Genomic DNA, 16,421 nt, shown 5'->3' on the forward strand with positions numbered 1-16,421 from the left:
TTGCCATGGGTAAAATATGTTAACATCGCCAAAGCAAGTGAAATAGATAATATACAAAAGATAAATAAACAATGAACAGTAAATATTACACTCACAGAAGTTCCAAAAGAATAAAGGCATTTCAAATGTCATTATGTCTTTTTGCTTTGTTGTAAGAATGTGCAAATGGTTAAAGTACAAAAGGGAAAATAAATTAACATAAATATGTGTTTACACTGGTGTTTGTTCTTCACTGGTTGACCTTTTCTCGTGGCAACAGGTCAAAAATCTTGCTGCTGTGATGGCAGCAATTTCACCCAGTAGATATGGGAGTTTATCAAAGTTGAGTTTGTTTTCAAATTCTTTGTGAATCTCTTTCTCTCTCCCCACTCTCACTCCCCCCCACCCTCACCCTCCTCTCTCTGTCTCCCTTTTACTCCTCCCCACCTCGCTCTCTGTCTCTCTCTTCCCACACTCGCCCCCCACCCCACCTCCCCCACCACCACCACCTTCCTCCCTATGTATCAGGAGTGGAGCCCTCCATATAGGAGACCACATCCTGTCTATCGATGGGACCAGCACGGAGCACTGTTCAGTCCTAGAGGCCACACAGCTATTAGCCAGCACCTCAGACCAGGCCAAGCTAGAGATCCTCCCCGCCCACCACAGCAGACTGCCCAGCAAACCCCAGGACACTGGTGAGTGAGGACACGTTGATTTTACTGTCCAAGTGGGGAACAAAGAAAACACTATTTTCCCTAACCCCTAACCATAAAACTAACCTCTAACCCTAACCCTAAAACTAACCCCTAACCCTAAAACTAACCCGTAACCCTAAAACTAACCCCTAACCCTAAACCCTAATTGTAGCCCTAACCCTAAACCTAACCCCTAACCCCAAACCCTAATTGTAGCCCTAACTGTCAGCCTAAACCCTGAGCCTAATATAGTATTGTCCCTATTGGTGACCTTTGTTTTACTAGCCTTGTGAGGACTTTTGGAACCTAAAATGATATTAAAGTTAGACTATACAGACAGACAGGCACACACACACACACACACACACACACACACACACACACACACACACACACACACACACACACACACACACACACACACACACACACACACACACACACACACACACACACACACACACACACACACACACACACACACACACACACACACACAAACACAGTCATCAGGGACAGTCCTGTGATCTAACTTGCCGTCAGTTGTTTTAATTAGCTGTGCTGAACTTAATGGTTCCCCATGAGTATTACATTGAGAACAAGATTTAATCAGAGATGCGCATAGCCATTAAAAAAATCATAAAATCTCAGTCAGAGGTAGAAAACTGAGAGCCCTACTACCGTGTAATATGTACGAAAAGCAAAGTGTTTGCATTTATAGCACAACCATGACATATTTCATGCATCCTGCTTTGGATGCTAACTATCTAAGACTATCTAAGACTAGAGCCTTTTATTCTCTATTTTCGTTAGGTCGGGGTGTGACTAGGGCGGGTGATCTAATGCATTTATTTCTATGTTGGCCTGGTATGGTTCCCAATCAGAGGCAGCTGTTTATCATTGTCTCTGATTAGGGTTCATATTTAGGCAGCCATTTCACCACTGTGTTTTGTGGGATCTTGTTTGTGTGTTGTTGCCTGTGAGCACAGATTGTTTTTTTGCGAGTTTCCTTTATTAAACCTGTGGAACCCAAACCACGCTGCATGTTGGTCTGAGTGTATCTCCAGTTCGTACGACGATCGTGACACACGGACACTTAAAAAAACAACGCAACATTTCTTGAAATCAATGGCGGACATTATTTGAGTTGAAGCGAGAGAAAATGAACTCAGACTTTGGAAATAAATGTTGCCCATTCACATCTCATATGTTGCCTGACTACAATATTTTATCTTGAAAACGTTAATAAATGCATTCTGTGTTTATTTTGGCATGTTTACATGCCTACAATACCCACTGTAGTGTGCGTAGATTGCACACTATAGGCAAAAGGCAAAAACTCGCTAACTGCTACTATTGACTAGCTAGCTTTCCACAAAGAATTGGTAGCTAGCTACCCACGATTAATTGACATCTACGTTGCATAACATTCATTAAAGGTTATTTGTCTTTTTAACTGGCTGGTTAGCTAGATTATTACAATTCACATATAGCTACAGTATCTGTTAATTCTGAAGTAAAACCTATGCTTTGTGTATATCTTGTTTCGTCTCTATTGTCATTGTCCTGACTGGAATAAGGTTCAGTGAATGGGGAGGTGCATCGTGAGGTAATACAATAGGGGGAGGTGCACCGTGAGGTAATACAATAGGGGGAGGTGCACCGTGAGATAATACAATAAGGGGAGGTGCATCGTGAGGTAATACAATAGGGGGAGGTGCATCGTGAGGTAATACAATAGGGGGAGGTGCACCGTAAGGTAATACAATAGGAGGAGGTGCATTGTGAGGTAATACAATAGGGGGAGGTGCATCGTGAGGTAATACAATAGGGGGAGGTGCATCGTGAGGTAATACAATAGGGGGAGGTGCACCGTAAGGTAATACAATAGGGGGAGGTGCATCGTGAGGTAATACAATAGGGGGAGGTGCATCACAAATGTCTTGTTTTATGTGTTCTCCACACTCGCGTCCTCACAAGAACGTACTCAAGAGAACGTCCTCTGAGAATTAACTTGGAACATGAGAGTGTGGAGCACGGTAATATGCATACTGAGAAACATCCAGGGTCTATACTACAGTTTTCATGAGGTTGAACACAGGGTAGATACTACAGGGTAGAGACTACAGGGCTGATACTACAGGGTAGAGTCTACAGGGTAGATACTACAGGGTAGAGACTACAGGGTAGATACTACAGGGTAGATACTACAGGGTTGATACTACAGGGTAGAGACTACAGGGTAGATACTACAGGGTAGATACTACAGGGTAGATACTACAGGGTAGAGATAACATGGTAGCTACTATAGGGTAGAGACTACAGGGTAGATACTACAGTGTAGATACTACAGGGTAGATACTACAGGGTAGATACTACAGGGTAGATACTATAGGGTAGATACTACAGGGTAGATACTACAGGGTAGATACTACAGGGTTGATACTACAGGGTTGATACTACAGGGTAGAGACTACAGGGTAGATACTACAGGGTAGATACTACAGGGTAGATACTACAGGGTAGAGACTACAGGGTAGATACTACAGGGTTGATACTATAGGGTAGAGATTACAGGGTAGATACTACAGGGTACATTTACATTTACATTTAAGTCATTTAGCAGACGCTCTTATCCAGAGCGACTTACAAATTGGTGCATTCACCTTATGACATCCAGTGGGACAGTCACTTAACAATAGTGCATCTAAAACTTAGGGGGGTGGGGTGAGAGGGATTACTTAACCTATCCTAGGTATTCCTTAAAGAGGTGGGGTTTCAGGTGTCTCCGGAAGGTGGTGATTGACTCCGCTGTCCTGGCGTCGTGAGGGAGTTTGTTCCACCATTGGGGGGCCAGGGCAGCGAACAGTTTTGACTGGGCTGAGCGGGAGCTGTACTTCCTCAGTGGTAGGGAGGCGAGCAGGCCAGAGGTGGATGAACGCAGTGCCCTTGTTTGGGTGTAGGGCCTGATCAGAGCCTGGAGGTACTGAGGTGCCGTTCCCCTCACAGCTCCGTAGGCAAGCACCATGGTCTTGTAGCGGATGCGAGCTTCAACTGGAAGCCAGGGTAGATACTACAGGGTTGATACTACAGGGTTGATACTACAGGGTAGAGACTACAGGGTAGATACTACAGGGTAGATACTACAGGGTAGGTACTACAGGGTAGAGACTACAGGGTAGATACTACAGGGTAGATACTACAGGGTTGATACTACAGGGTAGCTACTATAGGGCAGAGACTACAGTTTACTACAGGGTAGATACTATAGGGTATAAACTACAGGGTAGCTACTACAGGGTAGTTAATACAGGATACTACAGGGTAGAAACTACAGGGTACTACATGGATGATACTACAGGGTAGATACTACAGGGTAGATACTACAGGGTACTACAGGGTAGATACTACAGAGTATATACTACAGGGTAGATACTACAGGGTAGATACTACAGGGTACTACAGGGTAGATACTACAGGGTACTACAGGGTAGATACTACAGGGTACTGCAGGGTAGATACTACAGGGTACTACAGGGTAGATACTACAGGGTACTGCAGGGTAGCTACTACAGGGTACTACAGGGTAGATACTACAGGGTACTACAGGGTAGATACTACAGGGTACTACAGGCTAGATACTACAGGGTACTGCAGGGTAGATACTACAGGGTACTACAGGGTAGATACTACAGGGTACTACAGGGTAGATACTACAGGGTACTGCAGGGTAGATACTACAGGGTACTACAGGGTAGATACTACAGGGTACTAGAGGGTAGATACTACAGGGTATTACAGGGTAGATACTACAGGGTACTACAGGGTAGATACTACAGGGTAGATACTACAGGGTACTACAGGGTAGATACTACAGAGTATATACTACAGGGTAGATACTACAGGGTACTACAGGGTAGATACTACAGGGTACTACAGGGTAGATACTACAGGGTTGTGTGATTACGTGATGACAACCTCCTTTGCCCTGTTAGCTGTTGTTGTTCAGGTTATTTGTTTCACTCCTGTCTTCTCTAACATCCACAACACAAATCAGAGCTGTGATATAACTTCATGACGTCGCCTTAAAAAAAAAAGACTGTTCTAATCTTCTTATGAGATTTGAGCTTTCAACTGTCACTTCAGCATGTGTAGCTGACTCCCTGGTCATCATATCTGGCTGGTGTAGTCACTCTCACAATGTGTGTGTGTGTGTGTGTGTGTGTGTGTGTGTGTGTGTGTGTGTGTGTGTGTGTGTGTGTGTGTGTGTGTGTGTGTGTGTGTGTGTGTGTGTGTGTGTGTGTGTGTGTGTGTGTGTGTGTGTGTGTGTGTGTGTGTGTGTGTGTGTGTGTGTGTGTGTGTGTGTGTGTGTGTGTGTGTGTGTGCGTGTTTGTTTGTATGTGTGTGTTCCCAGAGAATCCTACAGTAGCTTCCACTACCAGATGAGCTTACCCTGAGCTGCAGAGCAGAGCAGCAAGGCAGGATTAGCACTCACTGGATTGGCTGGTTTATAACCAAATAAATAACACTCCTTTCCAAAGTTCTGTTTTCTCCTTGGCTTTCATGAGAGAGTTAAAACCTTGAGGATTCATATCTCCACTACTGAAGCAGCCGCTGTCACTACCGCTGTATCCTACTAGGGGAGAATGTACGGTGTGTGTGTGGGCGTGCGTGCGTGCGTGTGTGTGTGTGTGTGCACATGCATGTGTGTTTGCGTGTGTGTGTGCTTTCTTGCGTAAGTGTGTTTGTGTGTTTGTGTGTATGTGTGTGTGCGTATGTGTGTGTGTGCGTACGTGTGTGTTTGCCGTGTGTGTGTGTGACCTAATTAAGAGAAGCCATACTGAGAGAGAGAGAGAGAGAGAGAGAGAGAGAGAGAGAGATATATATATATGTATATATATAATATGACATTTGTAATGTCTTTACTGTTTTTAAACTTCTGTATGTGTAATGTTTACTGTTAATTTTTGTTGTTTTTCACTTTATATATTAACTTTGTATGTTGTCTACCTCACTTGCTTTGGCAATGTTAACACATGTTTCCCATCCCAATAAAGCCCTTGAATTGAATTGAATTGAGAGAGAGAGAGAGAGAGAGAGAGAGAGAGAGAGAGAGAAAAACATTCCATTTCACATCCTCTCCTAACGTTTTAAAGCTTATTAAGCTTATTTGTATCCTCCCTTGCTGTGACATCACTTCCCCCTAGTATTACCCCACCATGCAGTGCCTTCGGAAAGATTTCAGGCCCCTTGAAACCAAGCCAAGAGGTCGAAGGAATTGTCCTTAGAGCTCCAAGCCAAGAAGTCGAGGGACTGGAGGGAGGCATAGGCTGAGATGAACTCTGCCTTGTTGGCCGCAGATCGGCAGTTCCAGAGGCTACCGGAGACCTGGAACTCCACGTGGGTCGTGCGCGCTGGGACCACCAGATTAGGGTGGCCGCGGCCACGCGGTGTGGAGCGTTTGTATGGTCTGTGCAGAGAGGAGAGAACAGGGATAGACAGACACATAGTTGACAGGCTACAGAAGAGGCTACGCTAATGCAAAGGAGATTGGAATGACAAGTGGACTACACGTCTCGAATGTTCAGAAAGTTAAGCTTACGTAGCAAGAATCTTATTGACTAAAATGATTAAAATTATACAGTACTGCTGAAGTAGGCTAGCTGGCAGTGGCTGCATTGTTGACTTTGTAGGCTAGCTGGCAGTGGCTGCGTTGTTGACACTACACTAATCAAGTCGTTCCGTTGAGTGTAATAGTTTCTGCAGTGCTGCTATTCGGGGGCTAGCTGGCTAGCTAGCAGTGTTGTTTACGTTACGTTGTGTTAAAAGAACGACAATAGCTGGCTAGCTAACCTAGAAAATCGCTCTAGACTACACAATTATCTTTGACACAAAGACGGCTATGTAGCTAGCTATGTAGCTAGCTACGATCAAACAAATCAAACCATTGTACTGTAATGAAATTAAATGAAAATGTGATACTACCTGTGAATGCGACCGGGTTGTTGAGTTCTATTCAGAAGACGTTGGCTAGCTGTTGGCTAGCTAGCAGAGTCTCCTACGTTAAGGACGACAAATAGCTGGCTAGCTAACCTCGGTAAATTAAGATAATCACTCTAAGACTACACACTCTAAACTACACAATTATCTTGGATACGAAGACAGCAAAGACAGCTATGTAGCTAGCTAACACTACACTAATCAAGTCGTTCAGTTGAGTGTAATAGTTTTCTACAGTGCAGCTAATCGGTGGACGTTTGCTAGATGGCTAGCTGCTGGGCAGAGCAGTGAAGACTACGTTAGGATGACGAAATACGATAATTACGCAATTATCTTTGATACAAAGACGGCTATGTAGCTAGCTAAGAAGAAATTGCTAAGATTGCTAAGATTAGACAAATCAAACCGTTGTGCTATAATGAAATGTAATGAGATGTAATTAAAAAGTTATACTACCTGCGGAGCGAAGTGCCGATGCGACCGCTCGCATTCCCTAACTCTGTGGGGTATGTTAGCATGTGGGTGTTAGGGTTCCCTAACCCTATGGGGTATGTTAGCATGTGGGTGTTAGGGTTCCCTAACCCTATGGGGTATGTTAGCATGTGGGTGTTAGGGTTCCCTAACCCTATTGGGTAACATGGCAGGGGGGTGTAGGTCATTAGGGTATATAGATATTGGGGCTGATGAATAGAGTTAAATGTATGTTCATTTTATTATAGGCATAGCAATGTATGTTCATTTTATTATAGGCATAGCAATGTATGTTCATTTTATTATAGGCATAGCAATGTATGTTCATTTTATTATAGGCATAGCAATGTATGTTCATTTTATTATAGGCATAGCAATGTATGTTCCCATCGGTCACAATGGGAACCGAGAATAAAACTACTCTATAGTATCAATACATTATGTTTTCCACGAGCGTTTATAACTTGTAGTTTGTTTTAAAATGGGACTCTTATACTCCCTCCTCCCAGTGCCTATCTTGTAAATAAAGGCATTACATTGACATCAGGTGGCCTACTCACACAGTTGGCTAATGAGACGATGAATGAAGCCCTATGAAACTCCAGCTCTATTGCATTGTACTGTCCCTGAGGTGTTTCTTCATCTCCTCACAACATTAATGCTAAATCCCTCTTTAATAGACCTGTGAGGTCTGCTCCTGTCCTGTTACTGAGATAATGGCCTGCCTTAATAAGAAGTGATTGGAAAATGAATTGTTATGTGGGAACAATGCCGGAGCTCACTATGACTAACTAATGCAGTCCCTGTCTGTCTGAAGACATAGGCACACTGGTAATTACAAGGAGGGAGAGAGAGGGGGGGAGAGAGGGAGAGAGAGAGAGAGAGAGAGGGAGGGGGGGGAGAGAGAGAGAGGGGGGAGGGAGAGGGAGGGAGAGGGAGAGAGAGAGAGGGAGAGAGAGAGAGAGAGAGAGGGGGGGGGGAGAGAGAGAGAGGGGAGAGAGAGAGAGAGAGAGAGAGAGAGAGAGAGAGAGAGAGAGAGAGAGAGAGAGAGAGAGAGAGAGAGAGAGAGAGAGAGAGAGAGAGAGAGAGAGAGAGGGGAAGAGAGCGAGAGAGAGGGGGGGAGAGAGAGAGGAGGAGTGAGGCTGAGAAAGGGGGAGAGAGAGAGCGGCAGAGAGAGGGGGAGAGAGGAAGATGGGGCTTAGCCTGTCTTTATTTAATCTTTTATAACAGAACAGAGCAGAACAGAGTAGCGCCCGAAAATCATGCCACACATTGGCTGTAGAGGCACAGCCACTGCCAGAGCCAGAGCCAGAGCCAACTCGGCTAAATACGACAATATTTTGATTAGTTGTAAACTGTCAACCACTGGACTGGAAACACTCAGCTCCAGTTCAGTCCAGGTGGGTCGGTGTTATTTCAGACTGGTTGAAGCAGTAAAATAGTTGTCACCTGATTAATAAAATAAAAACATCTATGTGTTTCTGTGCAGTGAAATGGACATTTAACTCTATACTACTAGACTACTACTAGACTACTACTAGACCACTACTATACCACTGGACTCCTACTAGACTACTACTAGAATACTACTAGACCACTACTATACCACTGGACTACTACTAGACTACTACTAGACTACTACTAGACCATTACTATACCACTGGACTACTACTAGGCGACAACTATACTACTATACTACTACTATACTACGGCTATACTACTAGACTACTACTAGACTACGACTATACTACTATACTACTATACTACTACTAGACCACTACTATACCACTGGACTACTACTAGGCGACCACTATACTACTAGACTACTACTATACTACTAGACTACGACTATACTACTATACTACTATACTACTACTAGACTACTACTAGACTACCACTAGACTACTACTAGACTACCACTAGACTACTACTATACTACTACTATACCACTACTATACCACTGGACTACTACTAGGCTACCACTATACTACTAGACTACTACTAGACTACCACTATACTACTATACTACTGCCAGACTATGACTATACTACCATACCACTACTATACTACTACTATACCACTACTAGACTACCACTAGACTATGGCTATACTACTAGACTACTGCCTGACCACTACTAGACTACTACTAGACTACCACTAGACTACTGCTAGACTACGACTAGACTACTACTAGACTACTACGAGACTACTGCTAGACTACTACTAGACTACTACTAGAGTACTACTAGACCACTATACTACAATACTACTCATATTATACTACTAGACTACTACTAGACTACTGCTGGACTACTACTATACTACTAGACTACGACTATACTACTATACTACTATACTACTACTAGACTACTACTAGACTACCACTAGACTACTACTAGACTACCACTAGACTACTACTATACTACTACTATACCACTACTATACCACTGGACTACTACTAGGCTACCACTATACTACTAGACTACTACTAGACTACCACTATACTACTATACTACTGCCAGACTATGACTATACTACTATACTACTACTAGAATATGACTATACTACCATACCACTACTATACCACTACTATACCATTACTATACTCCTACTAGACTATGACTATACTACCATACCACTACTATACTACTACTATACCACTACTAGACTACCACTAGACTATGGCTATACTACTAGACTACTGCCTGACCACTACTAGACTACTACTAGACTACCACTAGACTACTGCTAGACTACGACTAGACTACTACTAGACTACTACGAGACTACTGCTAGACTACTACTAGACTACTACTAGAGTACTACTAGACCACTATACTACAATACTACTCATATTATACTACTAGACTACTACTAGACTACTGCTGGACTACTACTATACTACTACTAGACCACTATACTACAATACTACTCATATTATACTACTAGACTACTACGAGACTACTGCTGGACTACTACTATACTACTATACTTCTACTTTACTACTACTAGACTACTACCAGACTACGACTATACCACTATACTGCTACTAGACTACGACTATACTACTATACTACTATACCACTACTATACCACTGGACTACTACTAGGCTACCACTATACTACTAGACTACTACTAGACTACGACTATACTACTATACTACTACTAGACTATGACTATACTACCATACCACTACTATACCACTACTATACTCCTACTAGAGTATGCCTATACTACCATACCACTACTATACTACTACTATACCACTACTAGACTACCACTAGACTATGGCTATACTACTAGACTACTACTATACTACTGCCAGACTACTACTATACTACTAGACTGCCACTAGACTACTACTATATTACCACTAGACTACTACTATACTACTGGACTACTACTAGTCTACTACTAGACTACTACTATACTACTGGTCTACTACTATACTACTACTATACTACTACTAGACTACTACTATACTACTGGTCTACTACTAGACTACTACTATACTACTACTATACTACTACTAGACTACTACTATACTACTGGTCTACTACTAGACTATACTACTAGACTGCTACTAGACTACTACTATATTACCACTAGACTACTACTATACTACTACTCAACTACTACTATACTACTACTAGACTACTACTATACTACTGGTCTACTACTAGACTATACTACTGGACCACTACTAGACTACTACTAGACTACTACTATACTACTGGTCTACTACTAGACTATACTACTGGACCACTACTAGACTACTACTATACTACTGGTCTACTACTAGACTATACTACTACTATACCACTACTAGACTACCACTAGACTATGGCTATACTACTAGACTACTACTATACTACTGCCAGACTACTACTATACTACTAGACTGCTACTAGACCACTACTATATTACCACTAGACTATACTACTATACTACTGGACTACTACTAGACTACTACTATACTACTGGACTACTACTAGACTACTACTATACTACTACTAGACTATGGATATACTACTATACTACTATATTACTACTAGACTGCTACTATACTACTACTATACTACTACCATGCTAGTGGACTACTACTATACTACTACTATACTACTACTGTACCACTAGACTACTACTGGAGTACTGCTATGATACTACTATACTACTACTATACTGCCAGACTACTACTATGCTACTGCTATGCTACTAGACTACATTACATTTACATTTAAGTCATTTAGCAGATACATTTAAGTAATTTAGCAGACGCTCTTATCCAGAGCGACTTACAAATTGGCTACTACTATACTACTGCTATACTACTACTATACTACTGCTATACTACTACCATGCTACTACTATACTACTACTATACTGCTACTATACTACTACCATTCTACTGAACTACTACTATACTACTACTATATCACTTGACTACTACTAGAGTACTGCTATGCTACTACTATACTACTACTATACTGCCAGACTACTACTATGCTACTGCTATGCTACTAGACTACTACTATACGACTGCTATACTACTACTATACTACTACTATACTGCCAGACTACTACTTGACTATACCACTGCTAGACAACCACTAGACTATGGCTATACTACTACTATACTACTGCTATACTACTAATATACTACTACTATACTACTACTATACTGCCAGACTACGACTATGCTACTACTATGCTACTATACTACTACTATACTACTACCATACTACTGGACTACTACTATACTACGACTATACCACTAGACTACTACTAGAGTACTGCTATGCTACTACTATACTACTGCTATACCTCCAGACTACTACTATGCTACTGCTATGCTACTAGACTACTGCTATACTAATACTATACCACTGTTATGCTACTGCTATACTACTACTATGCTACTGCTATACTGCTACTAAACTACTACCATACTACTGGACTACTACTATACAACTACTATACCACTAGATTACTACTAGAGTACTGCTATGCTACTACTATACTACCACTATACTGCCAGACTACTACTATGCTACTGCTATGCTACTAGACTACTACTATACTACTGCAATACTACTACTATACTACTACTATACTACTACTACACTGCCAAACTACTACTTGACTATACCACTACTACTTGACTACCACTATACTACTACTAGACTACTACTATACTACTGCCATACTACTGGACTACTACTATACTACTACTATACCACCAGACTACTACTAGAGTACTGCTATGCTAATACTATACTACTACTATACCTCCAGACTACTACTATGCTACTAGACTACTACTATACTACTGCTATACTACTACTATACTACTGTTATACTACTGCTATACTACTACCATGCTACTACTATACTACTACTATACTGCTACTATACTACTACAATTCTACTGAACTACTACTATACTACTACTATATCACTTGACTACTACTAGAGTACTGCTATGCTACTACTATACTACTACTAGACGACCACTAGACTATGGCTATACTACTACTATACTACTGCTATACTACTAATATACTACTACTATACTACTATACTGCCAGACTATGACTATGCTACTACTATGCGACTATACTACTACTATACTACCACCATACTACTGGACTACTACTATACTACTACTATACTACTACTATACCACTAGACTACTACTATACTACTGCCAGACTACTACTATACTACTAGACTGCTACTAGACTACTACTATATTACCACTAGACTACTACTATACTACTGGACTACTACTAGACTACTACTATACTACTGGTCTACTACTAGACTATACTACTAGACTGCTACTAGACTACTACTATATTACCACTAGACTATACTACTATACTACTGGACTACTACTAGACTACTACTATACTACTGGACTACTACTAGACTACTACTATACTACTACTAGACTATGGATATACTACTATACTACTATATTACTACTAGACTGCTACTATACTACTACTATACTACTACCATGCTAGTGGACTACTACTATACTACTACTATACTACTACTGTACCACTAGACTACTACTGGAGTACTGCTATGCTTCTACTATACTACTACTATACTGCCAGACTACTACTATGCTACTGCTATGCTACTAGACTACTACTATACTACTGCTATACTACTACTATACTACTGCTATACTACTACCATGCTACTACTATACTACTACTATACTGCTACTATACTACTACCATTCTACTGAACTACTACTATACTACTACTATATCACTTGACTACTACTAGAGTACTGCTATGCTACTACTATACTACTACTATACTGCCAGACTACTACTATGCTACTGCTATGCTACTAGACTACTACAATACGACTGCTATACTACTACTATACTACTACTATACTGCCAGACTACTACTTGACTATACTACTACTAGACGACCACTAGGCTATGGCTATACTACTACTATACTACTGCTATACTACTAATATACTACTACTATACTACTATACTGCCAGACTATGACTATGCTACTACTATGCGACTATACTACTACTATACTACTACCATACTACTGGACTACTACTATACTACTACTATACCACTAGACTACTACTATACTACTGCCAGACTACTACTATACTACTAGACTGCTACTAGACTACTACTATATTACCACTAGACTACTACTATACTACTGGACTACTACTAGACTACTACTATACTACTGGTCTACTACTAGACTATACTACTAGACTGCTACTAGACTACTACTATATTACCACTAGACTATACTACTATACTACTGGACTACTACTAGACTACTACTATACTACTGGACTACTACTAGACTACTACTATACTACTACTAGACTATGGATATACTACTATACTACTATATTACTACTAGACTGCTACTATACTACTACTATACTACTACCATTCTAGTGGACTACTACTATACTACTACTATACTACTACTGTACCACTAGACTACTACTGGAGTACTGCTATGCTTCTACTATACTACTACTATACTGCCAGACTACTACTATGCTACTGCTATGCTACTAGACTACTATACTACTGCTATACTACTACTATACTACTGCTATACTACTACCATGCTACTACTATACTACTACTATACTGCTACTATACTACTACCATTCTACTGAACTACTACTATACTACTACTATATCACTTGACTACTACTAGAGTACTGCTATGCTACTACTATACTACTACTATACTGCCAGACTACTACTATGCTACTGCTATGCTACTAGACTACTACTATACGACTGCTATACTACTACTATACTACTACTATAATGCCAGACTACTACTTGACTATACCACTACTAGACAACCACTAGACTATGGCTATACTACTACTATACTACTGCTATACTACTAATATACTACTACTGTACTACTACTATACTGCCAGACTACGACAATGCTACTACTATGCTACTATACTACTACTATACTACTACCATACTACTGGACTACTACTATACTACTACTATACCACTAGACTACTACTAGAGTACTGCTATGCTACTACTATACTACAACTATACCTCCAGACTACTACTATGCTACTGCTATGCTACTAGACTACTACTATACTACTGCAATACTACTACTATACTACTACTATACTACTACTATACTACTACTACACTGCCAAACTACTACTTGACTATACCACTACTACTTGACTACCACTATACTACTACTAGACTACTACTATACTACTGCCATACTACTGCACCACTACTATACTACTACTATACCACCAGACTACTACTAGAGTACTGCTATGCTAATACTATACTACTTCTATACCTCCAGACTACTACTATGCTACTAGACTACTACTATACTACTGCTATACTACTACTATACTACTGTTATACTACTACTATACTGCTACTATACTACTACCATTCTACTGAACTACTACTATACTACTACTATATCACTTGACTACTACTAGAGTACTGCTATGCTACTACTATACTACTACTATACTGCCAGACTACTACTATGCTACTGCTATGCTACTAGACTACTACTATACGACTGCTATACTACTACTATACTACTACTATACTGCCAGACTACTACTTGACTATACCACTACTAGACGACCACTAGACTATGGCTATACTACTACTATACTACTGCTATACTACTAATATACTACTACTATACTACTAATATACTGCCAGACTACAACTATGCTACTACTATGCTACTATACTACTACTATACTACTACCATACTACTGGACTACTACTATACTACTACTATACCACTAGACTACTACTATACTACTGCTATACTACTACTATACTACTATTATACTACTACTATACTGCTACTATACTACTACCATTCTACTGAACTACTACTATACAACTACTATACCACTAGATTACTACTAGAGTACTGCTATGCTACTACTATACAACCACTATACTGCCAGACTACTACTATGCTACTGCTATGCTACTAGACTACTACTATACTACTGCAATACTACTACTATACTACTACTATACTACTACTATACTACTACTACACTGCCAAACTACTACTTGACTATACCACTACTACTTGACTACCACTATACTACTACTAGACTACTACTATACTACTGCCATACTACTGGACTACTACTATACTACTACTATACCACCAGACTACTACTAGAGTACTGCTATGCTAATACTATACTACTACCATACCTCCAGACTACTACTATGCTACTAGACTACCACTATACTACTGCTATACTACTACTATACTACTGTTATACTACTGCTATGATACTACTATACTACTACTATACTGCTACTATACTACTACCATACTACTGTACTACTACTATACTACTACTATACCACTAGACTACTACTAGAGTACTGCTATGCTACTACTATACTACCACTATACTGCCAGACTACTACTATGCTACTGCTATGCTACTAGACTACTACTATACTACTGCTGTACTACTACTATACTACTACTATACTGCCAGACTACTACTTGACTATACCACTACTAGACTACCACTAGACTATGGCTATACTACTACTATACTGCTACTATACTACTACTATACTGCCAGAATATGACTATGCTACTACTATGCTACTATACTACTACAATACTACTACCATACTACTGGACTACTACCATACTAATACTATACCACTAGACTACTACTAGAGTAC

At 40.5% G+C, this 16,421-nt stretch overlaps 1 protein-coding gene across 1 annotated transcript in view; it reads left to right on the forward strand.

Moving 5' to 3' along the window:
- Positions 1-16,421, forward strand: part of grip2b (glutamate receptor interacting protein 2b) — a 240,773-nt gene that overhangs the window by 106,545 nt on the left and 117,807 nt on the right. The window contains 1 exon segment of the mRNA XM_046338982.1: positions 508-677. Within this exon segment, the coding sequence (XP_046194938.1) occupies positions 508-677 (170 nt within the window).

This window comes from Oncorhynchus gorbuscha, linkage group LG03, assembly GCF_021184085.1.
Source record: "Oncorhynchus gorbuscha isolate QuinsamMale2020 ecotype Even-year linkage group LG03, OgorEven_v1.0, whole genome shotgun sequence".
NCBI classification, from domain to species: domain Eukaryota; kingdom Metazoa; phylum Chordata; class Actinopteri; order Salmoniformes; family Salmonidae; genus Oncorhynchus; species Oncorhynchus gorbuscha.